Consider the following 26,542-nt stretch of genomic DNA (forward strand, 5'->3'; position numbering starts at 1 on the left):
GATTGGTCCCCAAAACTGAGACATGGATAAAGCTCTTTATTAGTAGCTCTATTGACATTAATATGTAATATTATTAATATTAATAAATAATCACCATCATTTAGACTTTTTTCTGGTTTGTCCTAGGAAGGGGAGGGGGCACCTGTCAGAGCAGAGCCTGCTTGGTTCCAGCATCCCCAGAGGATGAGTTTACCTTGAAACAGGGGGCAGAAAAACAATTATCTTCTCCAGAGGAGATTACTCCAGCATCAGAAGGGTTGAGATCTGCTCGTGGCAAGAGGCTATTAACTATTACACCCTTCTGCATGGCCATGTGTTTCCAACCCTTTTAATATCCCACTTACATTGTATAAAGCCCCTGGCTGATTTCAGTGGCAGAATTGCACAGAGCTTTCCCCTCCCCACCATGACTAATCTTACAGAACAAAACAAAGGTTTGTTTTTCGCTGCACTGTGTTTTAATCTCATCCACACCACATTTAATTTTCCTTACAGTTACTACTTTCAATCAACATTTAAAAAACCTCAGCCACCATTGAAGAGGTTTAAATAGGCACCTCAACCTGTAAACAACTAAATGCTGTGAAGTATGTGTAGTTTATGGTGGAGATAAATTAGTGTATATCAGAGTTTCAATTTTCTCCTAGAGCGTAAGAGTAGGATGAATCATTTGTGGAAAAAAGGACAGAAATAGAAGAAAATAAAGCCTTACTAAGCACAAACACTTTTCAGTGTCCTAAAAACAGGTAACATGTCTAGTATATCCTACTTTATAACCTTGTGTCAGAGCACTGGCTATGCTCCTGCCTTGTGTCCTTAGACTTTTTTGGGGATACAACTCCAAAGAGTGATATTGAGAGTGACCTGAAGAAAAGTATAGTGCCTGGGTGTTATCAACCTCTCTAAAGGGAAAGAACAACACTTCAGGAAGGTCAAGGTAGTATAGCAGTGTTGGAGAGCTCCCCATCCTTGACTAACCCCCCTCCACCTCTGAAGGGAAAAGCAAAGCAGAATATTACAAGAGCATGATTTTAACAGTGTTCTGCTGAAACTAAAGTTTCATCCTTGATTAAATATATCCTTTCTAACTCACTGGAAGCTATTATAGACATCATCCTTACAAATTACCTTATTCAAAATGTTAAGGAACATTGAAATAAGAATATGGTGTAATATGTCACTTACTGCAGATTCTTTTATTTTAGTGTTTTTTAAAAGGTAATACTATTTTTTTCTGAATGTTTCTCATGTTCAGATTATGAAAAATTAATTACTCCAACCCTGCACAATTATTATCTATATTTTATAACTACTATGATTTGGTAATCCAGAAAAAAAAAATCCGTTTTTTCCTACATATTTCATCAAACCTTGTATGTTGTTCTACTTTTCCTTGCACTGTAATGCTGACCTGCTTTTAATAGCCAATGTATGTTTATAAACTCAATAGATAGTGTTTATCTGCAGTGATAGCTTAGGTCCTAATCAAAGCATTAATTTTGAATTGCAAAATTAGCTGAACTTTCCCTATATTAGTCTCCCAGCAGGCTCCCAAGGAGGGGTTGTGCTGTCCTTTGAGCAGATTCAAAGATACTCTGTCAAACAGCTGTGATACTCACCCAATGCCCAATGGGGAGTTTCAACAGTGTGAAGTGCTGCTTTTCAATCTGATAGTTTTTGATCAGCCCTTTTTGTCATTATGGTAGTTCCAAAAAGTCTAACTGACATCAGAGGAAAACACAGGTACAGACCAAACTGCTGTGGCTCCTTTCAAAGACAGCCAGTCTCAAAAACAAAGAAACTCCAATGTTCGATAAACAGACAACATTTCACTGGAGGAAAAAAATCTTTAGCACTTTCAGGGAATGACATTTCTGTATTTATGCATTAAGACTTCAAAATTCAGCATGAACTTCTTCTTTCTAAAAACATCAAGGTGTTAAAATATATTTTCTTCTGAATCAATATATGCTGAGATAGGTGAGTGAAAAGGATTACACAATATAAGAACTGCTTGAAACAATTATTTAGTAACAAACTGACTCTTATTATATAATGTAATTTTTGATAATGCAGCTTCAATATTCCCTGAATAGACTATAAAATCTTAATATTTAATAGACTATACAGGAACCACAACTATTACTATGCAAACCATTCTTCTATCAAAATGCAGGGGTGTGTATTATACTTCAGAAAAATAGCTGAGTAAACTGTTTCTTGATCTTCACTATATGCTGTGTATTGTTCTAAAATATTCAGGCAGCATTAGTTCTTTGAGAGTGGGAAGGAAAGCAGTCCTATGAGAAAATACAAAAGAAGATGCTTTGATGTGAACATATGCACAAATTTCAAATACGCTACAAATTTAAAAAAATCCAACTACAAATTAGCAGCGGGAAAGAATTTCCATCCACTCTTTTTCTCCTGTTAGTGTTAAATTTTTACTCAAACAGTAAGTAAAGGTCAACAAATGGGTTTTCCATAGTTAATTCTGAATTATAGCTAATACCATGCTTTAAAGGCATAGCAAGGCACTGGCTACATTGAGGGTAGGAGGAATTGTACATTCTTTTGTGTAAAATACTAAAAAGCACATCTGCCGAGCAACTGATCTTAAATTACTATTTCTAATTGCAAGAAAGCCTCAGATTAGTATTGCTGTTCCAATTTACTCACTCTGCTAAAGACTAACCAAAAGCAATACTTACAGTAGAATTCTTTTCTCTCAGAGCTCTCTGTTACTCTGGCATTTAAGTATCTATGACATCACATAAAAGAGTGGTATCCATTTTGTTTATCTAAAGCTGCTAGCCTTCAGAACAAAAATAGTTTACTAGGATAACACTGTAAATCTGTTTTTCCCATCCTGGACTTAGTTACCTTAGTACGTGAGCAGGCCAAGAAAATATAGAAAAGAGAAAGGAAATATGAGAAAGAGAAAGAAGAAAAAAAACAATACTTAAATATTTATTAGTAATTTTTCTGGTATATATTTTATATGTATTAAAATAATCCATATACATTTCTCAGCTCAATTACTTACAAATAACTTATCTGTAGAATCAAGTAAATCTCTCAGCTGCGGAAGTTTATTTTTCCATGTGCTATCTTGAGATAAGCAGGTCTGTAATATTATATTTCCACTGACATAATTGTGCATGAATTCTGATCTGATTTAGTATTACATGGTGCAAAAGGTGACACATTTCCTTTAATACAGCCCATTAGAAAAGGAAAGGAATTGCCAGTGTATGAAATCTAAAGAGTTTGATTGAAAGACTCTGGGACTTGGGGGTCAACTCAGTGGAAAAGTAACTTGCTCAACTACCCCAGGCATTAAGCACTGTGACAAGCAAACTTAATACCCTGGTGCATTTACTGAGACAATCAATAAAAACACTGCACTATCAGACTGCTACAGCTGTACATTAACCTACCATATTACCTTAACTTCTCCTGAACCAGTCAAACATGCATTTGCTGATCATGCAGATAACACAGATACCTCACTGGTCCTTAAGTCACATTTAATAGCAAGTCAGAGCACTAAAACAACCATTTACTGCTTTTCCATATGCCATAAATTCTAATTTTCAAATCTATCTAAATTGTACACCGAAGACTATATTCAAAGAACTACTGAGATGGCGAAGCCAACTGCTCTGAAATTAATTTATGGGAGATTTAAGGCACATTCCTACTTGAATCCTCAATCCACACCTGTTACCCCAGCACACCTGCACCTAGGGCTTTGTGGCCTCTCTCTGCCTCCTTGCCTTCTCCTGATGCAGGTCTCAGCATCATCACATCTGTGCCTACCCAAGGATTGGCCATTCCTGCTCCCTAACTTGTCTATGTTTATTTTTATATCTTATTTCTCCTACTCTTTCTCCCAGTTCCAGCCCTAGTTCCTGCAGACTCCTCAGCTCACAGCTGCTCCAACAGGGTTCATGGGTGGGCATCGGTACTCCTGCATGCAGTTCAACAGAAAAGTCAGTAAATCCACACAAAAACCACTGCCCTCCTTAGCACTTGGTCCCAGTGTTTGACCTCTCATGAGTCCAGGCAGGAGCAGCCTGGACATGCTTCTCACCTTTGGAACTTTCCTAGTAGTTATCAGTAAACGCATAGAATTCCTACCACAGAAGGAAACAGAAACAGAACAAAGCAGTATGCAGTACGCACGATTTGTCCAAAAGCTTTATGCTAAATTTGCCTCTTCATCTGCCATCAGATTACAGCTGAGTAGAGACAGACTCCACTCTGTACCATGCTGTGATGTGTCCTAGATGCTGCTGCGCAACACTAACTTTTTAAATCCATACCACATTGCTCTAGGATGAACTTTGTTCTTGAATACTTCAGGCACAGGTGCCTCTTTCATTTTGTCAGGATTATGTTTTGCCTAGATGATCTGTCCAGCAACTTCATCACTAATCCACACATCAACACTAGGTAAACAATATAAAATCTTCCACTGACACACAGATATTTCAAACTGTAAACAAAATGCATGTTGCATATTGCTTGCATAATCTTGCAGTTTATTTTCCCATATTCTTCCCATATTCCTTTATTTTCCCATTTTCCTCCATAAAGCACAGCAAAGCTGTGCTGACAGCTGATCAACTGTCCTGGCAAATTTTCGTAGTTGAGGTTGCAATTTTCCTCAGAAGCCTATCCGTGAAGTCAAAGACAAACACCTAGCTTAGAGCTGTGGATTTTCAGCTGTGTTGTAGTGCAAGCCTCAGCATCTAATCTCAGTTGAAAACCCAGACTACAATACATTTTGCATACAGCTGAGCACCCTCTTCTCCCACAGCATCACCTCTGCCACTCATTCATTCTCGCGTACATACACTGTGTCAAACACATGCTCCACTGGGAACTGGGTCCATGCAGCACTTACCTCACTCTAGCACATCCTAACCACCACTTTTCTCTATAAGGCTTCCAAAGTTGTACCTTACAACTTATGTGTTTGCATAGCCAGGTTTTGGAAGGGGTGGGCTACAGATCTGGCTTATATGAGAAGCTGCTGGAAGCTTCTCCTGCGTCTGGCAGAGCCAATACCAGTCAGGATGGACCCAACACTTGTCATGGCTGAGCCCACCAGCAGTGATAGAAATGCCACTGTGGTAATGTATTTAGGAAAAAATGAAAAAAGACATTGCACAGATGTTATTGTGGCCAGGGGAAAATGAAATGAAAATATGTGAGGGGAATAGCTTTGTGGACACCAAAGTCAGTGGAGAAGGAGGGGGAGAAGGTACTCCAAGCTCCAGAGCTGAGATTTCTCTGTAGCCCCAGATGAAGACCAGGCTGAAGCAGGTGTGACTCTGCAGCCCATGGAAATGCCACACCTGCAGCCTGGGAAGGAGACCCAGTCTGGAAGGGGTGGATGCCTGAGAGGAGGCTGTGATTCTGTGGGAAGCCCATGCTGGAGCACAGTCCTGGCAGGGACCTGCAGACCCATGAAGAGAAGACACCTTGTTGAAGCAGCCTTCCTGGTAGGAGTTCTTAACCCTGCAGGGGATCCACTCTGGAGGAGCCTGTCCTGAAGGAATGTACGGTGCAGAAGAGTGACCCACATTGCAGCAGTTCATGGAGAATTGCTGCCTAAAGGATGGACCCAGGGTAGGGAAATTTGTCAAGGACTGTCTCCTATGGAAGGGGCCCCATGCTGGAGCAGGGAAAGGACTCTTCTTCCTGAGAGCAGTGGTAAGGACATCCTGTGATAAACTGACTGTAACCCCCATTCCCCATCTCCCTGCACTGTTAAAGTACTGGAGGAGAGCTTGGGAAGGAGAGAAAAGTGGAGGTAGTTTTAACATTTATTCTACTTTTCATTATTCTGCTCTGATTTTGGTAATAATAAATTACATTAATATTCCCAAGTTGAGTTTTCTTTTTCCTGTGATGGTAATTGGTGAGTGACCTCTCCCCGTCCTGATCTTAACCCATGAACCCTTTGTTATATTTTCTTTCCCCGGTCCAGCTGCAGAGGGGAGTGATAGAACAGCTTTGGTGGGTGCCTGGCATCCAGCCATGGTCAACCCACCACACTTACACCTGACATCTCTGCTTCCTGTGGGACTCAGAGGATTTGTTGTGTATTATGGACTCTACACTTTACTGTAGGAAATGCTCAAAAGGCATCTCTCCAAAGGTGTTTGGAGCTGTCCTTACGAAGGTTAAAAAAAAAGGAGTTATGAATAAACCTGAAGAAACATTCAGGTGGCTGGCAAATCAGTCACTACATGGCTTGCTTAGAGTTGCAAGTGGCTCATGGCAGTAGTTTAAACAGAACTCAGATCTCATGATTCTGTGTGAAACTACTTCAAAGAAATTCTGCTAGAGAATGAAGACTGGTGATGGTCCATTCTTGCCACTTTTGAAATCACATGGAGCTGAGGTATAAACAACCTGCACACGTAGGAAGGTTTCAAAGCAAACCCAGCAGTAAAGGGCTTTTGTTGCTTCCTTTCACGCTTATTATTTGTCTTCCAAGTCACAAAAAAGACCACACAGATGTTTTTAATTAGACCCTAAAGTTACTTTTTGAGGACCTAGGTGAAAGCAGCACTTTGCTTGGCCTCAAAGAATTTAAATCTGCTTAGTTAAATTAAGAAATAGTATTAAATGTAGAGGAAAAAGTATGTCCCATTCTTAAATAGCTGACATAATTTAGACACATTCTTTATTTGATTTAATAATTTACTGAATTATACTTGGATTGCTTCATAAGGAACATCACCAACACTGTATCGGTCACAGGTGAAGAACACCATGTAAGGGTAATTCATTCAACTGTTTATAGACTGTCCTGGGGTAATCCATAATGTTACTACATTCCACATCTTTCTGTGCGCGAAGCTTGTTCCCGTTTCTTTAAGACCCTGCAAACGAGGACCTTATGTGTGGGGAGTGCCTTTAGGGGCGTTCTTAAAACCGGCCCTCCCGGGCAGCTGCCTGCCTTTTGCCGTGTGCTGGTCGCTTGGCCGGCTCTTTTTGGTCGTTGATCAGGCAGAAGTTTTGTTCCCCTTTTGGGTTCTCTTTTCGGTTGTTCGGGATTTTTTTCCCTTTTTTCTCGTCTGGGAGAGGCTGCCTTGGGGCGATTCCCACGGGCAGTTTGTGTTTCTGTCTCGGCCGAGAGGGCCAGGCGCCGCTGCCGTGCAAGCCGCTCCCCCGCAGCGGCAGCGGCAGCGCTCAGCCCGGACCGCAAAGCCCGGGCCGCCGCAGCCCGTAGCAGCCGCTTGGCTAAGCCTGTCCTGCCGCAAGGAAGGTCAAGTTCCTCCCCGAGTTCTAGCCCCTCGATCCAGAGAATACCAGCTGCCGGGGAGATGAGCAGAGCGGGGAGGGGGCAGGAGGAAAAGCTGACACCATCTTTCCGCTTTGTCCTTCGAAGCACGCACCCGACTGCGGAGCACCACGTTGGATGGGAGGGATGTCCCCAACATTATGTTTTGCCTGTTGCTGTTACACTTGTTAGTAAACTGCTGTTTTTTTCACTTACCTCTACTTTCCTTCGTTTCTTAGTCGTGGAAAGGGACTGATTAAACCTATAAAGGAGACAGCTCATTCCAGAGTATTCTTTAAATTGTCTCAAACCAAGACATAGACCCATGGTCCCCCAGTGACTATCACACACACACACACACACACACACACACCTCCCCCCTACCCCTCCTCAAATGCTGAACTCAGACACAAGTCTTAGATTCTGATCTCATTAATTCTTATTTTACTTCACTGGTTTTGATAATATTTCAAGACTGCACCAGGACAAAGAAACCTGATCTCATTAAAACTAAATCTCTCAGAAGGCTGTCCAAATACCTGTTTTCAAAGATGTGTACGTTAATGATGAAGACTATATGACGTCCCACTACAGGTCAGGATGATAACTGCTTTTTTGGTAAAAGTTGCTATGCAAAGGCTCCACAGGATCTAAGGTATATCCAAGCAAAAGTAACTTTATGGCTGTGACTTGGGGGTGATCCAATGATCAAAACCAGGTGATAGTGTAGAGTACAGGCTGAAGCAGTCTACACTGTCAACCCATACATTATGTACAACTGTTATTAAAACTACACACTTCTTATCAACATCTCTACATGAATAACTAAACTGAGCCGAAACCAAACTGTACTGAGAAGTATGACTTCTGCAGCCATGTACTGTAGATTGCCCTATTGTAGAGATTTTTTTGTAAGTGCACAATTTTATAAGCTAAGTTTTGAGAGGATAAGATTCATACACAGCTACAGTTTTCCCTGGAAGCTGCTATTGGCTTTTTATTTACAGTTAGTATTTAGATGTTCATGTAGAATATAATGGTAGAATCAAGCTATGGGTGGACCAATAGATTTACTTGTTCTGGAATTTTAACTCCACTCTCTCTGCATCATTTCCCCACCATTTATTTTATAGAATATAACTGCCACTGTCATAGATTACAATCTTCTCTTTTATAGAATATAAAAATGCAGGTTACATTGGAACTATCTTTCTTCCTCCTCACAATCTCCTCTCCGTAAAAATGCAGGGCATGTTTCTGAGACAGGATACTGTCTTGGCTTGAGAACAAAGTTGATACCGCTCAGCAGCAATGATTAGAAGTTTCAAAACATATTTTAATTTGATTCAACTATAATTCATTACAAAAGCTTTTAGTTATCTTGAAATACAATTTTTGACTGAGAACGGCAAAGACTTTTTTGAACAATGAAAGGATAAAGAGTAAAACCAAAAAACCAAAAATGCAAATGTTTTGAATATTTTTTCAAAATAAAATGTTAAGATGTAGGTAAAACAAAACAGTGTTCATAACGTGCATCTTCCACTCTTTATGCCTGCAGTGGCAGCAGTTTTCAATGGCCTAATTCTGTGGTGTGCTGAGGGCTGCCAGCCAAAGGCTGACCTGAACAATCTTTGAGATTATCTGAAATCTCACCTGGAGTTTGTCAAAAGAATAAAGCTATGTAAAGAGCATATGTAAACTTCTTAAAAACTAAATCTTAGAAACACAGACAAATTCTAGATACATATATTATCCATATTGACTGCTACATTATTATAACATAATTGCATAAAAATCCTATTGATAGCTTATTGATAACTTGACTTCATGTAATTTAACTGACCCATATTTGCTAAGGTATTGTATAAGCCAGTGTTCAGAAAGGAGCCAAAAGAAAAAAAGGAATGAGAAATCAGATTAAACTGTAAATCTGTGGTTGGCATAAGTTTAGCAAATGTTACAGAACATATAGGATGCAAAATCTAATCCTCTTTCTTGGAAAAACTAGTATTAAATGCCTAAGCCAAACAAATTACATCTTTTAAAATTCCTAAATACATGACAAGACAATGAAGAAAAATCTGGAAAAAAGTGTTCCACTGCTAAGCACCACTTTGTAACCAATACAAGTAGCATACCTGCTGCTTTAGTTTATTATTCATATTGCAAGTGAAGATGAAAGTTAAGATTCTCTCGTAAAAAAACATATCACATGGCCTTAAATTAACAGTCCTGTCTTGACTGCAGCAGAGGAGGAAAAAAGTTACTAAAATGCAGAACATTAGAATGAGACATGGTAGTGCAACTCTATCTTGTCAGACTGCTCTCAGTATTACACACCATTATTAATAAAATGCATTACATTAACTAATTTCATATATTTTGGCATTCATCATCCTCAGTTTACTACTTCTGTAACTCTGCAATTCAGGGATGTTGAGCAATGTCTGTCCATGACATAACCTACATCAGGGCATGCCCACACTGAGGTCGTCACGCAGCAAGTCACTGATACCCAAGTCAGCTCTAAAGAAAGACACTCTTCATAATCGCCCAACAATCTGATAAGTGAAAACATATGGATAGGTTTAGGTAAAGCCTGCAAGGAGCCTTTACTAAATGGAAAACAGGTGCTCCAGTTCCATGCCATGTAATACCCTATTGATCATAAAGTCCAAAGGTTACAGGACTAATAGCTTCCTTGTGGTAATCAGGGAGCAAAGACACTGGCCATGGTCAAACAGCTGGGGCATATTTTACATATTTGCAACATATGCTTCAGTTTTAATGAAAGTAAGGGTTTGGCACATTTATGAATCTTGTAACTTTCTTCACATAAGGAGACCCATTTTCCTGAGCTTTCTATTATACCACATGAAAAAAATAAAAGAAGTAATAAAAGCCAAAGGCCACTCACTACCAGCTGGTGTTACAGAACATGCATTTGTTTTCTCACAAAAATTCATTTTGCACATAGCTTTAAGAAAACACACACGAACTAAACACAAAACTGCACCCCTCCATTTAGTCAAAAGATGTAAGAGGAACAGCAAGAGTTAAGAGAGTTTGTCTAGTGCACCAGAAAGGAAAAACAGCTTCTAACAACAAACAAATTAATCCTAACCATGTGCTTATTATTTACAATTTAACCTAGTGCAAAATAGCGCCCACTGCAAACATCCTCAATAAATAGAATAGTCTATACATGCTTGTTTTAAAAAGTGTAGGGGTTTTTTCCCAATTCAAACAGCATATTTAATCTTGAGAGCTCAAAACATTTGCAATAATGAAGACAGCTTTGAATCTATGAAAATCAACCTTAACACCTTCTGTATAAAAAAACAGCTCTTAAATATTCAATAAAAGGGCTCACTGAATGCACACAGTAATGTCAGTACTCACTTTAATTCAACCTTGGTAACTAGATCTAAAAAAACGTTTGAACTGGTGTCAGTTTGAGAAAGCTGAATATTAGATCATAACATTGAAACCCAGAGTGATATTTCTAATTAGGGGTGTTTGCTCAGAGAATCACCAGAGAACTGGCGGGAGGGAGGGGCTGACCTCTGCCTTCATCTTCTCTTTTAAAGGAGTTTGTTTAGCAATTTCCAAAACCTACTAAGCAGTAACTACACAGGCTGGTTTAATCTACAAGCAGTCAAGTACTATTCTTTGTGAACTAATCACAGTGGTTAAAATATCCAGGAATACACACACTACTGGTATGACACATTTGCACCAGATCTAATAATAAAGCAGAAACAAACAGGAGAAAATGGCCTCAAATGGATGGTGAATCAGCGTCTATCAGAAAACAGATGATGACTCAAAGCTAGTATATTGAGATAAAATTCAAGCCCTCCATAGCTACATGATGGACTTTTACAATCAATCATACATTTTATTGCTAGAAATGGATGCTTATGTCATTTAGCATCAAAAACCATCCCATATGTGTTTTTTTGGAAGAAGATTTTGTTAGTACAGTGTTATGAAATTATGTAGCTAACGATTTAGGTGATGTATAGAAAAATTTCTCATATAAATTGTAAAGTGTTTGACCTGGCAATGGAACAAGGAAATACTCTTATTTTTTATCATCTCTTACATCTTAGGTGTTAGCTAACAGAAAAATAATAATTGAGGGAATTAACTAATTACAGTGAATTTTTTGACATTTCAAATACTGCTGCCAGCATATGAATTCTTACAGTGGTATATAAACGTACATCTCAGCTAGAAAAAAAGGTCACGAGCATAAATTAAGATGCACTGTTTTTCTCCTCTCAAAAAAAAAAAAAATGCTATATTGCAACAGAAGTGGGGGAACATCTGTGAAGGTCAAAATAACCTGAATACAGAGTTGTTGTAAAACTATGTATATTCTTCCTTTTTATTTTCTTCCACAAGTATCACCCTTCTGATAGGAAAATACCACCAAGTATTGGGCTGTCTTCACTCATCTCACCAGAAAGCCATCCTGCCAGTGCTAGCCATTGCTTTAGTGGTGCAAGGTCATTCTCACTTATTTTCTTTGGTTTCTCCCTCTCTCTGGGGGACAACCAATCCAAGAAGCCCCATGGCTTAGCTCAATGATATGAGGAAATGAATTGTTATTTACTGTGGTTGCAATCCTCAACTGAACTGGCAGCATCTAAACTGAATCACATCCACTCTAACAGATAAATTATCTGCTGAGGTTTCCCACCTTGCAGGGCCACAATGCAAACTTCAAATCAAATGGATATCTATGAGAATTGTGATTATTTAAATGTCATACGGAGTCCAAAACATTCTTCTATCCAGCAATTCTTTGAAAATTTTAGATGTCAATATCCCATCCTTAACCAGCATAGAGTTGCTGTTTCCACACCATTTTTCCCCTGAAGTGCAGCCCTATTTGTAGTACTCAATACAGGAGGAATTTTTGTCCTTCAAAGCCTGTTGTTATCTTCACAAGAACTATCAAGTTCCAGACTGGCAGAGATACTCTTGTTCCTGGCAGAAAAAAAATATTTGATCCAGCTCTGGACTAAGAAATGAAAAAAAAAAAAAAAAAACCAAAAGGAAAAGGAAGAGAAAAAGCAAAAAGAAGAAGAAGAAGAAGAAGAAGAAGAAGAAAGAAGTAAGTAGAAAAATAAAAAGAAAAAGAAAAAGAAGAAGAAAAGGGAAAAGAAGAAAAAACAGAAAAATTAAGAAAAATAAAAGGAAAGCAGGATTTATAGTCCTCTAACCTTTCCCCCAACATGCTATACCTATTATTATAGGATGATAAACAGCTCTGTCCAATTTTCTGGACTAAAACACATCAACTCCTTTTTTAACTGTCGGTAAAAACAGTGTCATGTCTAAATTCTCCCATCCCCAGATACCCAAGTGCTAGGAAAGATAATTACCTTGTCATCTCTGTCATCCTCTTCTTCCTCGTCCTCTAGCATGTCCTCCACTACCTGCAGACAGAAACAGTAGTAGTTGTCATCATTTAAAAAGAAAGAGTTTTGTTCTGTCAATTCTAAGCCTTTTGTAGATGAAAACTTTATTAACATTTGAAATAAATGCACAGAGGGAAAATGTACAACTAGGAAAAAACACTTGATCTGGTGATTCAAATTTAGGAAAGTGTTATAACTTTAATTGACCTACATTAGGGAATTATATGCTGAAAACCCTTCCTTTGCAAATGCTTGCTTGACAATTTAAGTATTTAAAAGGTAGTTCAAAATTCAGTATATGCCTGCTCTAACTAAAGGAATCCTTTGTCAGCTCCACTGGTGCCTATGCAGCACACACACATGCTCACTTCAAATTTATGGTTACCTACATAAAAGGTCAACACTTTTAATAGAATTTACAGTATTCACCAAGAGATTCTTAAAGAATAAAAAGGCAGGAATAAATTCACAGTAGCTTATCTCCTTATCATGTTCAACAGTGATATATACCATATGCTCTATCAACATTAGCCCTCTGTTTCTTTAATAATAATTTTGTACAATCTGTGCATCTAACTTTATGCACATTAATTGCAAGCTGCACCTGCCACATGTCTGCATCTACGTATTTTTCCATATATAGTTTTTTAGTCCAACACCATGAAATATAAACATACATTAAATTTTTTCTCCAGATATTAATAATTATTAATCATGTCATCAGCATGAAATAAACCACTAAGTTTAGTTTACAGAGAGAACAAATTATTTTCCAAAGATGGGCCATGGCAGATTCAGACTTAAATACCTCTCTCTCATTACACTGTGATCAATGACACTAACAGGAAAATTCTCTGTTGATAGAAAGAAAGCTCTACCTCCTTATAACCAGAAAATAGTGTGCTTCATTATATCTTTATGTATATAAATCTACAAGTACCTATTAGGATATAAGAAAATCCATAATGAAGGACAGCAAAGATCCAACCAGCCCAGTGTCCTATTATGGGTGCAAAAATTTTATACTGTGTATTATAAAGTACGCATTAAGAGGTAAAGTGGAGGTAAAACTCACTGATATGAAACTATTTTTGTGATTTAAGACAACACACTAAAATTAAACTTCATAGCCACGCCCTCAGACAATGCTGCAAAAGTGTTCCCACATCCATGTACCAGAACTTAAGGGATTTTATCCAAGAGCTAAATTCAGGTAAAAGAATAACTGAAAAATAAAAGTGTGTGAATCAGTTTACATTCCCAAAGTTAGCTCTACCATCAAGAAGGTCCGAATCAGCCATGTTACATGGGCCCATGCAATGCATAACCAACATATGGTCTGATGCAACATGCCCATCTAGTAGAGCACTGTGCATACATGCAAGTCACCCACACAGTTCAAAACATTTGTAGTTTCAGCTGTTCCTCCTTGTTTGAACCCTGTCACTGAACCCCTCTAAAGACAGTACTTTGGAGGGGAACCTCCAGTTCTGCCTACTGGCTGTTCTGTCCTGGAGGTGTGAATGAGATAAATCTAGAAATGCAAAAAAACCATAAAGAGTAAGCATGTCCAAAAGCATGAGAAGGAAGCATGACTTGAGAAATGAAGGAATTACTCTTGAATTCTCCCATGCCCAGAATAACAATTTTAGCAGGAGGAGCCTGACTGACTAAATCTTCTGCATCCTGGCACCAGCCTGTTGGCCTTTTAGGCCAACTCTGCTCCATCTCTCAAAGAAGAGGATCAAAGACAGTTTTGATCACAGGGAAATGTTGAGAGCATGTTGCTGAAACAGATGTGGCTACTACTTATTTCAACACACCTTCTACATCCCATTTAGATCCAGTCTTCACTGACCACCGACCACTCTGAAACAAAAGCATTTTCTGTTTCCCACGCCCCTGCATCATCTTTTTGTTCCTCTCCTGATTGCTCATTGCTATATTCCTTGGGCTGTTTAAAGTCTTTGGGGAGCTGAGCTGTAAAATGCATCACTGGAGAAAATGAGTTCTTCAAAAACACACATCCTCAAACCTTAATGCAGTTGGTTCCAGTGATCCAGTTTACTGAGCAGCTTCACCAGCTCTACAAAGAAAATGGTGAACTGAGAAAAGAGGAGGAAAACAAGTGTTAAGGGCTGCAGCAAGATGGAAACTCTCTTAGATCAGTTTTTCCACATGCAAAACACCCACTTAACTATACCATTAGTTGACTAAAGCCCTAGATATAAATCAGATCTGTTGACTCACATACTGCCTAATGCCCAGAGCTCATTAAATCAGTAGGTCTCTTACTTTTCAACATTAACACTCCCTGGATACTTAAAGATCTTTTTTATGTACATCCAGAAATTCATTGTCTTGAGAAGGTTGAGTAGCAGCATGCCTATCTCACATTAGCATTCAAGTTAGCAGTGGTGACAATTAGTTGAACTGGATATCTCTAAAACTGTTTAAATGAGGGCACTTCACAGAAATCACTTGCATGACAATAATTCTAAATTATCCAGATAATAACACTTCAGATTCAGGTGTGGGGCTTTTTTTCCCCACATCTAAAGATCTCAGACTACAAGCTTCTGTAGAGAGGCAAAATGTTAACTTGTTCAAAGGGCATAAAAAGTATTTTGAAATTACTTGAAGTATCAGACTAAGCCACGACTTCCATCTCCGCCGTTCCATTTTTTCATTCAAAAGCCTATGCTCTTTTTCTAGTTTAGCCATGCTATCAACTACCTTTAGATTTGGAATACTGAATTGTTTGGAAAGAAAAACAGAATTCAATATTTGTAGCAAAATAACATGTAATGAAAATGTGCCAATACCCAAGATGCATAAATAATTCTTTGAAGGATATGAAGCATAGCCCATGCTTTCACCTGTCTTGAAATTCAAAAGAAAGGGTTAAATTAAAAAAACCCAACACACACAACCATTAAGACTATATGGATATGATAATACAATTCATTAAAGCACCAAAACAAGTGTTTTCAGAACTTGGCCACAAATAAAAACAAGGAAAGCAGATTCTTCATAGTCATGGCATATGAATCACTCACACACTGAAGTCTTACAAAAGCTGTATACTGAAGTAAAGTCTACTCCAGAACAAAGCAAGGTGCTTCCAGAGAGGTACGGTAGATCTGAACACAGGTTTCAGTTTAACATTGTATTAAGAATACAGTAGGAAAAAAAACCCACCATGGATTTTTTAATCCTTTGATTCCACCTCGTTTCTTTTCAAATAAAGTGCACATGTGCCACTCTGTTTGGAAGGTATACAGTAATTATTTGGATCCTTATGTCAAGCATTATACATGGAGAAGGTAGAAGGGATGAAGGGATGTGATGGTGAAGGAGGAAGAGGAGAGAGAAGGTGGGCAATAAGACAAATAAAGATACAATGCAATGTTGCATTTATTTTAATAAAAGTTCTGTGGCAAAAATCTTACACTGTCCTTAGAACATTCACTCTAAATGACGCCCTCTGATAACTTGTTTGAAATCAAGTAGTATTAATCAAACAATGGAAGGGCACTAGGGAAATCAAGGAGCTACTGCAAGCAGCTAAAAGTGACATGACCTTCTGTAACATCACTTGTCACAGACTTATATGCTGCATACTGGTAGAAGGTCTTGAAAGAAATTTCTTGGTACTGTCCTTTGAATGTAGTGCAAATACACATGACATTAAAAAAAAGCCACACATAGATGGCCTCAAATACAACTCGTAAGCTACTTCACAGCCAAAACGTAAGGAGATGATGTTTAAATGTTGCAAAGTAAGTCCCTTTCTCTGCAATACATGCCTATTAAAAGCTTATAAATCAGAAGCACCATGTAATCTAATTCCTATGTACTGCCATTATTTCTGATTCATTCCCAACATCTTCAAGAAATGCAGGCCAAAACTACTGTACAACTCATAATCCATATAAGATTGGAGAACCATTGCTCTGTCACAGCAGATACCATAAACCAGGTCACCAGAAGGAAGAACAACCATCACATTTGCACACCAAAGAAAACCTCAGTATCTGTGAGCTAAAATGCAGTCTTCTGAGTAAATTAAAATTAAATACAAATTGCATTTATTGTAAAGAACTACTGACTAACAAAGAGGATAGAATTGCTGAGAAAATAAGTCACTTTGACTTCTAACCTCAACACCTGCAAAGCAGAGTTAGATTCTAGTTATTTACAGGCATGTTAAATCAAAGCCCTACAGCTGCAAAGGACTTGGAAATACCTCCTGAATCTCAAGAATCAGTGGCAAAGTGACACACTGAAACTTAACACCATCTCTAATGAAAGGCCCTTCTCTCTTAGCATCAGCTTGTCGTTTCTCACAGTGTGCAAAGCATCAATAATTGTCTCTATGTTTTTCAGCTGATCCAAAAGAAAAACCTGCACAGAAGAGAATCTGATGTCTTTACATGTTAATAATACCAGGTATTTGCTCTGCAGTGAGATGTAAAATAAAGAAAGTGGTGAAAAAAAAGGGCACTAACTCTGCAGATGGCCATGATGACTGTTACCTCAATACTTCAACAATGCCCCTCATTAGAACTTCTCTAAATCTGCTTAGATCTTACATGTAGTGCTCCAAAGCTAGGTAGTTTCCAATAAAAACAAAACAAAATATCTACATATGATCTCAAACTATCTGCAGACATTTGTATATTCATACATAAGTATTAAAATTATAAAAGACATCAAAAGTGAGGGTGAAATTTGGTTCCAAATTGCATCTAAATGCATTTTAGATGTGCAATAAATGTGGTCAGAATTATACTGTTCTGAACTGTTTGGATTTCATATTGTCCTGACATGAAATGTACTGTAAGTTTGTGAGCCATGCAACTCAGTGTACAGCTGTAAGTGTAATATAAAATTATGCAAATTGTATGGATTAATAAGGATGCATAAAACCGCTTGGGCTTTTTCAGACAATTTCCTGGTACTTAATTTGAAGGAAAGATATCCATTGTCCACAAGCACACTACAGCAGCAGTTATGTGCTCATCTTCATAACATGACGTCTGCTTCTTTTATGGAATTGCCAATGAGAAACTTTACAGAAGATAAATCTTCATAAAAATGTCCAAGTTTTATACCACATTTTAAAGGAAAATAAAAATCAAATTAACAGATTCTTATTTGGGAGTGCAGTATATCTGGGTCCAACCAGATTTATATGTTTTCAACTTAGAATCACTGAACTAGTAGATGTGATAATTAGTGTGATAAGCTTCTCAGTAACATTGAATATATTGCACTACAGAAGACAGGAGAATAAAAAAAGCATTAGTACTTTTCTACTAAATTACTTTCTGGTTTTTACATAGGCACCCAAATTATGCCTTCTAACAGAATGCATTTTGTTAGCTTATTCTGGGAAGGGCTCATAATGTAATTTCGTCTGATTCTTAATAGGAAATGAGACTACTATGGCTATCAGAGGCCTTTTGATGCATGCTGCTGATTACACAGAGTTCTGTAATGTCAACAACAGAATTTTTATTTACAGTATAATACATTTCTTGGGAATATGGTTCAGTAGTAAATACAGTTGATTATACAAGAACATGTAATCTTTTTGCTGTTGCCAGCTTCATACGCCCTCAATATTCAATTGCCAATGTAGTTTAGAGTAAGTAATTTTTAACATTACCATGGTACAAGTACTATAACATTTCTTTAATTTTCTTTCAATATTTTGTCCTCATTTATTTTAGCTTTCTTTTGTATTTGCACTGTGAACTGAATATTAGGTGTTTATTTGAAGTATGTCTCCATCTAAAGGCTTCAATATGTACTGTACACTTGAAATGTCAGATCTCTCAGAATGCAGTTATTCTTAGTTCAGCAGAATAAAAATAACTGCATTCTTTGCTTAGCTAAGTATCAGTGAAATTACTATGTAGGACTATTAAAAATAACACCTTCACAGAATATTACTATGCAGGACTATTAAAAATAATATTTTCACAAAATATTATGAACTAGAATTCTTAGGCAAGACCTTATGATAAATTATCTTATAAAGAACACAATGTCTCATTATAGGTTTTCATTGTTATTATTATTTCTTTTCAAGTATATTGTTTCCAGATTCTAGTAGAACCAGATATGCTTCTGTTATAAAACAGCATTTATCCCAGTTATATAAGCTTATGGGTGTGCCCCATTACACTCAGATTTGAAGCTGACTAACTTTTTGGTACAAAAAATTTATATTTCATATTTCAGGTGAAAATGTATGTAATACACATATTGTAATTTCAGTTAGCCCTGGTATTACTATATTTCTGTAAATACTGTAAAATCCAAAAATCCTTAAAGTCTTGGCTCAATGAAAAAGCTGAAGTGCTAAAATGATAGAAAGACAAACAAAAATGAATAAAAATCTCACATTACTATGGGAATTCATTCTAGAAACGAAACTGATATTAGGTTATATAGTACTGATTATTTATAATAGCCACTACAATCTGTCTTGGAATCTTGTTGCCATTTAAACCTCCAGGCAAACGCAAAAAAAAAATTCATTATAACAGTCTCATACGAAAAATGCTTCCTCTCTGCTGTGAAGCTCAATTATATTTTAGATGCCAGAAATACTGAAAGACTGTGGAAATAAAAAGTGGCAAAATTTAAATTAAAAAACCAGCTGGTTTCTGGCAGGAAAAAAGATCCAATTTTTAAAAGAATGCTGGAGATATTTTGAGCTGGGTTTTGGGTTTGGCCTTTTCAGATTGCCAAAACAAGCCAAAGCTTTCCAATTCTGTAGTGCGTTTGGGTTTTGCAGCTGTTGCTGGGGTAAGAACAGGCATGTAAAGTTTTACCAAGGAGTTTACTACCTACTCTGCTACTGTGTGCAAACCTCTGGCACAGAAATTATGATTGCAGCATGGCCAGCCTCGTTTATCTGTAGCCCTGAGAGCCACTTGGAGCACCATATTTTTCTGTTATGCTGCAGAAGAGTAATGCCTAACACCCAATGTACAACTTTACATAGTGCACTGTGGGACCGTTGAATTTAATTGATGCACCATGCATTTAAAATATTTATAGCACCAACATTTAGTTAAATAACCTTTATATAAGATTAATGTTTATTTGTTCAAGTCTTATCTAATGGCAAATTATGGAGAGGATATTTCATAAAGATAATTCTAGACTTAAATGCAGCAGGCCACCAAACATTATGATGCAATCTAGAGCAAATTTGTCCAGCTTCAGTGATTATGTGCAGTCATAAAAATTAGACTTAATCAACAAAATTTAAATGCATTATTAAGCTGACAATTTCATGTTTCTATTCTGATATGTTAAAAGAAAACTCACCCTGTCCCATTGTGGAGGTCTACATTATATATTTATTTCTTGATCATATGGATCACATCGAAAAAAACCTAAACATCTGTGTGGAGACAACAATGATTCTTAGTGGACTACGTAATATTCAGGCACATTTTGCCAGTAGTCCTTGTTCTTCAACAGCACCCACCCTGCCCACACATACAGATTACAACTCATCTGCAAAAGCCCTTCTAACTTATTTCATTGACGATGAATGAAGGCAAAGTTTATGATTAGTTAGGAGCTAGAAAACACAAGGTATAACACTGAAAATAATTTTATAAAAACAATCATGCTTTCCTTACTTTTAGAATCATAAATCTGTCTATCTTCACACACATACTGTTCTGTGGCTTACCCTGTGTGCTCCCAGCAGCCCTCATGCTGGAGGGGTTTGTGGCTACTGCCATTGCTATCATACCAGAGGCAAAACTTCTCAGGAAAGTACAGTCAGAAAGCAGCAAGATGTACTTGCTCACCTGACAATGTCCTTTTGTATCTTGTGCAAATGACACTCCAGACACAGTCAAGCCAGAATACAGGGGCAATGACATTTATTTTTTCCAATAATTCGCAGCAAGAATTTAGTCTGCAGTTAGAAATCTCTGCAGATCCCCTGGCAGAACAGAATTTCTGGACTTGAAACTCAAAACCCCACTGGCAAGGGACCTGAAGCACTTGATGTTTGTCCTGTATTCATCAGCACATGAAAGCCTTTGAATGTAAGGAGCAAAAGGACTCAGTCTTTAACACCATAAAGTGAAGAAACAGGAAAAAAATCAGGTTCCTACTTTGTTAACTTGGTAACTCAGTTTTCAGCTTCTAGGAAAACAGCTGGTTAAAGTCAGGCACTTTCCTGTTAAGAGTTAACTTATTCATTGAGTGTACTGCAAAGTGGCAGTCTTAGTCCCAAACAAAAGTAGCAACAAATCCACCTGACAGTGCTCTGACAGACACTGTTGCCTGGCTCCTAGAACAAACTGATAGGGTTCTAATCAGAAAAGATCTCCTACGTGCAGGTCAGCTGGGCTTATATGGCCAACTCAAGCTCATTGTGCTGAACATCTTTTCTTGAGTGAAGAAAAATAATTCATTGAGATGGATATATTCATAAGTATCTTCCCATTTTCACTTTTTTTTTTTTTTTTTTAACTTGGCAATTTCCAGAACACACATGAAGATTTGAGTAGTCATATTGGAGGACTACAGGATAGTACCCAGAGAAAACTGCTTAAAATCTTAAAATAAAAGGCTGTCTTTAATGAAATTATTTTCCTTGTGTTCTCAAAATTTAATACTAAACATGGCTAGTTCTAACCTCTAATAGAAAATAGAAATAGAAAAATATATGTGTAATTTATACACATATAAATTATCAATGTCTATGTAGGAGAAAACCTACAATGAAATTAGAAGATGCCTTGTTGTCACTTTACATAATTCTTAAAAGATAGTTTTTATATATATGTATACATATACACTCTATTATGCAAATTCATAAAAAATTATGTATGACACATTAATTCTCAGCTGTTTAGCATAATTTGCTATGCAATGACATGTGCATCTCATAAATTCAAGAGGAAATTGGCTACTTAATATTTCCTTAAAGGCTCTAAGTATTAACTATCAATGCAAGATGTGAAGCTATCAAACCTCTTCTCCATGGGAGTATATATGGCAGAAGAACATCCACAGGTACCTTCAAGAACGTTAAATGTTAAATGTTAAATGTTAAATTACTTTGAAAAAATCCCTAACAAATAATAGACCAAAAGGAGAGAAAGATTAATATCTTCAGTTGAGAGAATATCAGCGTGGCAGATGTTGGCAGAGCCATCCTATCCTCCCTAACTAAGCAGATATCATCAAGCCCAACCTCCCTACTCAAACAAGGTCACCTCTGAGCATGTTGCCCAAGACCATGTCCTGAAAGGTCTTGAATATCTCCACAGATGAACACAACCTGTCATGGCAATCTGGCCCTGGTCACCACAGTCACAATGAAAGTGCTTTCTCGTGGTTAGATGAATTTTCATGTATTTTGGTTTGTGGCCATTGATACTGTCCAGTGATGGAGCACCACTGAGAAGAGGCTGTGTCTCTCTCCCACTCCCTTCAGCCATTTATACACATCATCAAGAACCTTCCTCCCTGCAGAAGAGTACCAACTTGCTCAGCTTCTCCTTATATGCCAGATGCTTTGATCCCCTCACCATCTTCCCTTTGCCGGAATGAAAAGTAACTCCCACTCCTCACCTTCCCAGCCTGTGCTGACTAAAAAGTCAGAATACATACATTACATAATGGACGTGGCAGCAATTTCACCACGTCTCTGTGATTATGAATGTGGCTGCATGTGGACCTCTGAACTCCTGCTGGTTCCTATATTGTGCACACTTTTGTACCTAATGTGCACTCTAATATACTTCCCTCTGACATGCTGGGTTCTCGGAGAGGGTGTGAGAGACTTTTCCAGAGCCATTTCCTTATTTGTGTGCCTTTTCCTAGCCTGGGAGGCACATCTGTCTTGTTGGATCGGTTTTGAGGGCTTCCTTGGACATTCACCCTGCATCCTTTTCTTGCCAACTCAGACCACCAATTTCACAACAGCACAAGGGGCAGTAGCTTCAAACTGACAGAAGGCAGGTTTAGATTAGATATTGGGAAGAAATTCTTCATTGTGACGGTAGGGAGGAACTGGAACAGGTTGCCTAGAGAAGCTATGGGGTGCCCCATCCCTGGCAGAGTTCCAAGGCCAGGTTGGACAGGGCTTTGAGAAACCTGGTCTGGTGGAAGGTGTTGCTCTAAATCAAACTATCACCATCACCTCCCTCCCCCATTTATTTTTTGTTCAATGCTTTCCTCATCAGGTTGGACAGCTTCTGGGAAAGAAGATTTTGCCCCATGTGGTCAAGTGAATCTCTTCCTAGTAGTCTTCAATCCTCAAAAAGTATCCCCCAGTTGTAAAAACCAAGTTCCTGCTGTCAATAAGAGCTGTGCAATTGGTTGTTGTCCTTCCAGAGGTATACAGTCCTCCACAGGCAGGATGGAGGAGAAAATTACCTGCACTCCCTGTCAGCAACCTGTTTGGTCATGGCAGAACAAGAACTTAAGAGTGTCACCAGAGGAGATCCAATGTGCCTGTTAGAGCAGTTAAGCATTATAGATCAACAGCTGAGAGACTGTCACAGTTTGTCCTAATTGTGGTACCCAGGCTTATGTACACATGGTAAAAATTATGATTCATAGCTATGCAAACTATGTTTAACCTCCATACGACACACTCCAACCATATAATCAACTGTTTCATCCCAGGGAAAGGGACAAGAGAAGCAGGATAGTGGAAACATTTTAAATCACTTTGAGAGATTATCTGACCATTCCTTAAGTTAGGCAGCTCCAGAAGGCAGTCAGAACACACAGAACATAGCCTGAAGTAGAAAAGCACAAGTAACAAAAAATACCAAAACCAAAACCAACAAAAATATTTCCCCTATTAACTCCATGCAGTTATAAATGACTGTGACTTTTGTCTTAGAAATAGAAGATCCCAGACACCAGACAGGAGCACTGCTGTTTTTGAAATCATCAAAGAATTAAACAGCTTCTTAAAAATACTGAAAATAAGCTTTTAAACCCACCATACCTTCTGTTAGTTTGCAGTCTGTCACCATGCCATGCTCTATTATGTGTAGGGGCAGCACCTCTCCCCCGACACAAATCCAGCACAGGTGACAAGGAGCAGCAGGGGTTGGGGACAGAAACACAGCACTTGATACCTACCCCACAGACGATGTGAAAAAGACGATGGAAGAAAGGCAGGAGAAGAAAAAAAATCTCATCCTAGTAAGATTCACTCAGTTCTAGTCTTGTGTGTTTGGGTGATCATGGTTTAATGTAACAACAGCTGTGCTAAAAATAAATTATTTTTGAGGTCAGATACTCAGGAGTACAATTATAAGGAAGTGTAATTATCTTTGGAGAAAGCAGCAGGATGTACTTCAAGTGAAAATGTTACTGCAAAATTCAGAAGAAGGCCTTAAGAATGCCATCTTAGTCATTTTTTTCTCTCTTAATACTGGCACATTTTTACACCTGCCACATGACTCAATGACAGAAATTCATTTGTTTTAGTTCAGTTCAGAACTATCCATGAAGTCTACATTTATCTATAGTTACTTACACCAATGTTTAATGCAAGAGTTCCTATTTCATGAGGGCATATCTTTCAGAAATACAACTAATCTTGATCAAAATGTACAAAAGATAGGGAATCCAATGCTTCTTTTGGAAATTTGCATCAGTGTTAGATTAAAACCACAATGAACATCAATCCTACAAGGAGTCCAGCTGAATCCATGGAGATATAGTATGCGGCTTCACCTTGGTTTGTGACTTAATTGACTTATCTCCTATTAGGAAATACACTTGGGCCTCCCCCTTGCCCCAGCCATATTGCACCTTGAATTCAAGAAAGGACTCGCATATATAACTTGTTAGGAGTTGTAGTAAATGGCAAAATAACCATATTTGCATTCAAACAAGAAGCACAGGTTCATATTATAATAGAAGTACGAAGATCCTTTCTTGGCAGGTGTATTTCTCCATGAGAAAATAAGTTTCAAACTACTTTAAAAAAAAACTGATGCCCAAAAGGAAAAAGCAAATAGTATCTTATCTAGAGGGATGATCAAACAAAGATGAGTTAAGGCTGGTCTGTCTGCCATATCCAGACAGAAACTCAGTGATCACTTATCATTGACCAGCAGAAGTGTGGTCCCCAGCACCTGGACTGATGAGACAATTGACAATTGATTTCTCAAAGAGATATTACAGTGGAAATCAACTCTTCTGAGCTGCTTTGCATGGTCCCAAATTGAAATATGTTCCATAGACATTAAACAAGTATAGACCATATACAATTTTTAACTATGGTTGTCTAATGTTAATTAGGTAACAAATGCGTGTATCTTTATGTCTTATCATTAGCCTTAGGATTTCAAAGTAACTTCTAAAGTTAGATGATATATCTAAGATAAATAGTCAATAATTTCACAGAGACACACAAGGCATCTCTGAAGACTTGTAGAGAGAAGCCGTATCACGTGAATGCTGAAACATTCTCTAGCCACTAGGAAACACTGCTTCATTAATTTAGATAAAATGTACACTCTGCATAGGAAAACACAGGTGTTTAAATTACTCCTATTCTAATGATACTGAAGACTAATGAGTTAATTAGGAAGGCTAACAATAAATCTGCAAATTACTTCACTCAAGGCAGATGCTTAACATGATGATAACCAAACTTAAATTATTATAAAAACAAGGCCTTTAATGGCACAGATACCAAATGTTTGGGCTCAACATGATTGCTTGATATAGGCTGTCTTGGTATGAAGCACTCTCAGTAAGAGGAAAGTTTTAGAAGCAGAATTTGGTATTTTTATCTGAGAGTCCATCACTAGCTTCATTAGTTTGTTAGAAAAGTTACATGATCAGATAATCTTCCCAGGCAGGTGGTTATTTGAAAGAGAAATTAAATGTATTTGTATCCTCACAAAAAAAATTTCTCCTTTCACCACGGATTTCAGGTACTCATAAAATCTCGAGGCTGAGAAGCTTTAAGCATTTCAGCCATCAGGAGACAGTGGGCTGTGTTTTAAGCATTGCATATTTCAAATCTTGATCTTAGGCTTTTTCCATAAATGTAATCACATTTGGGATTAGGGAATACCTTTATCATTCCCACCCTTATTTTTAGATGATCCTTGGAAGCATAACAGTCTTAGTGATGTAGACAGGTAACAACAGTGTTGGGATCAGGGCTGTATGGGTTCTAATAACTGCAGTTGCAATACATTTGGGGGATCATTCAGGCTGTAAGAGATTTCCAAACTCCTGCTCAAAGTGGGGTCAGCCATGAAGTCATATCAGATTCCTCAGAGTTTTACTCAGTCAGATCCTGGAAACTTCCTATAGTAATTGCAGTTTCCTAATCAACCTCTTCTACTGCTAAATAATTCTCCTGGCAAAAAAGGTTTTGTAGTCTGAACCTCCTTTGTTTCAAATAAAGCTTGTTGCAACTTCCACCACAGATCATTGTGCAGTCTAGCTCCATCTTCTTGTTAATCTCCTTATAGGGCATTCCAGTCACTAAAAGCCTTTTATTCGCCTTTTTTATCTTTCAAGTCCACTTCCCTCAGCTTCTCTTCAAGGGCTGGTTGATGAGGGCTTAAGTCCCTGACCATGTTGGTAGCCCTTCACTGAACTTGCTGAAGTCAATCAATGATTTTCCTGAACTGGCATGCCCCAAACTGGACACTCTTCTAGATGCATTCTGGCAAGTGCTGAGGAGTGGAGATAACCACTTCCCTCAATCCACTGCCTGTGTTTCTCATCACCTAAGACCCCTAGGCCCAGTTCAGACAGCTGC

General features: G+C 38.0%; 1 protein-coding gene across 1 annotated transcript in view; it reads right to left on the reverse strand.

Moving 5' to 3' along the window:
• The window catches only part of MCTP1 (multiple C2 and transmembrane domain containing 1), a 210,836-nt gene that overhangs the window by 24,946 nt on the left and 159,348 nt on the right, over positions 1-26,542 (reverse strand). The window contains exon 16 of the mRNA XM_059836614.1: positions 12,703-12,756. Coding sequence (XP_059692597.1) covers positions 12,703-12,756 — 54 coding nt within the window. The remainder of the gene's footprint in view (positions 1-12,702; positions 12,757-26,542) is intronic.

This window comes from Haemorhous mexicanus, chromosome Z, assembly GCF_027477595.1.
Source record: "Haemorhous mexicanus isolate bHaeMex1 chromosome Z, bHaeMex1.pri, whole genome shotgun sequence".
Taxonomy (NCBI): domain Eukaryota; kingdom Metazoa; phylum Chordata; class Aves; order Passeriformes; family Fringillidae; genus Haemorhous; species Haemorhous mexicanus.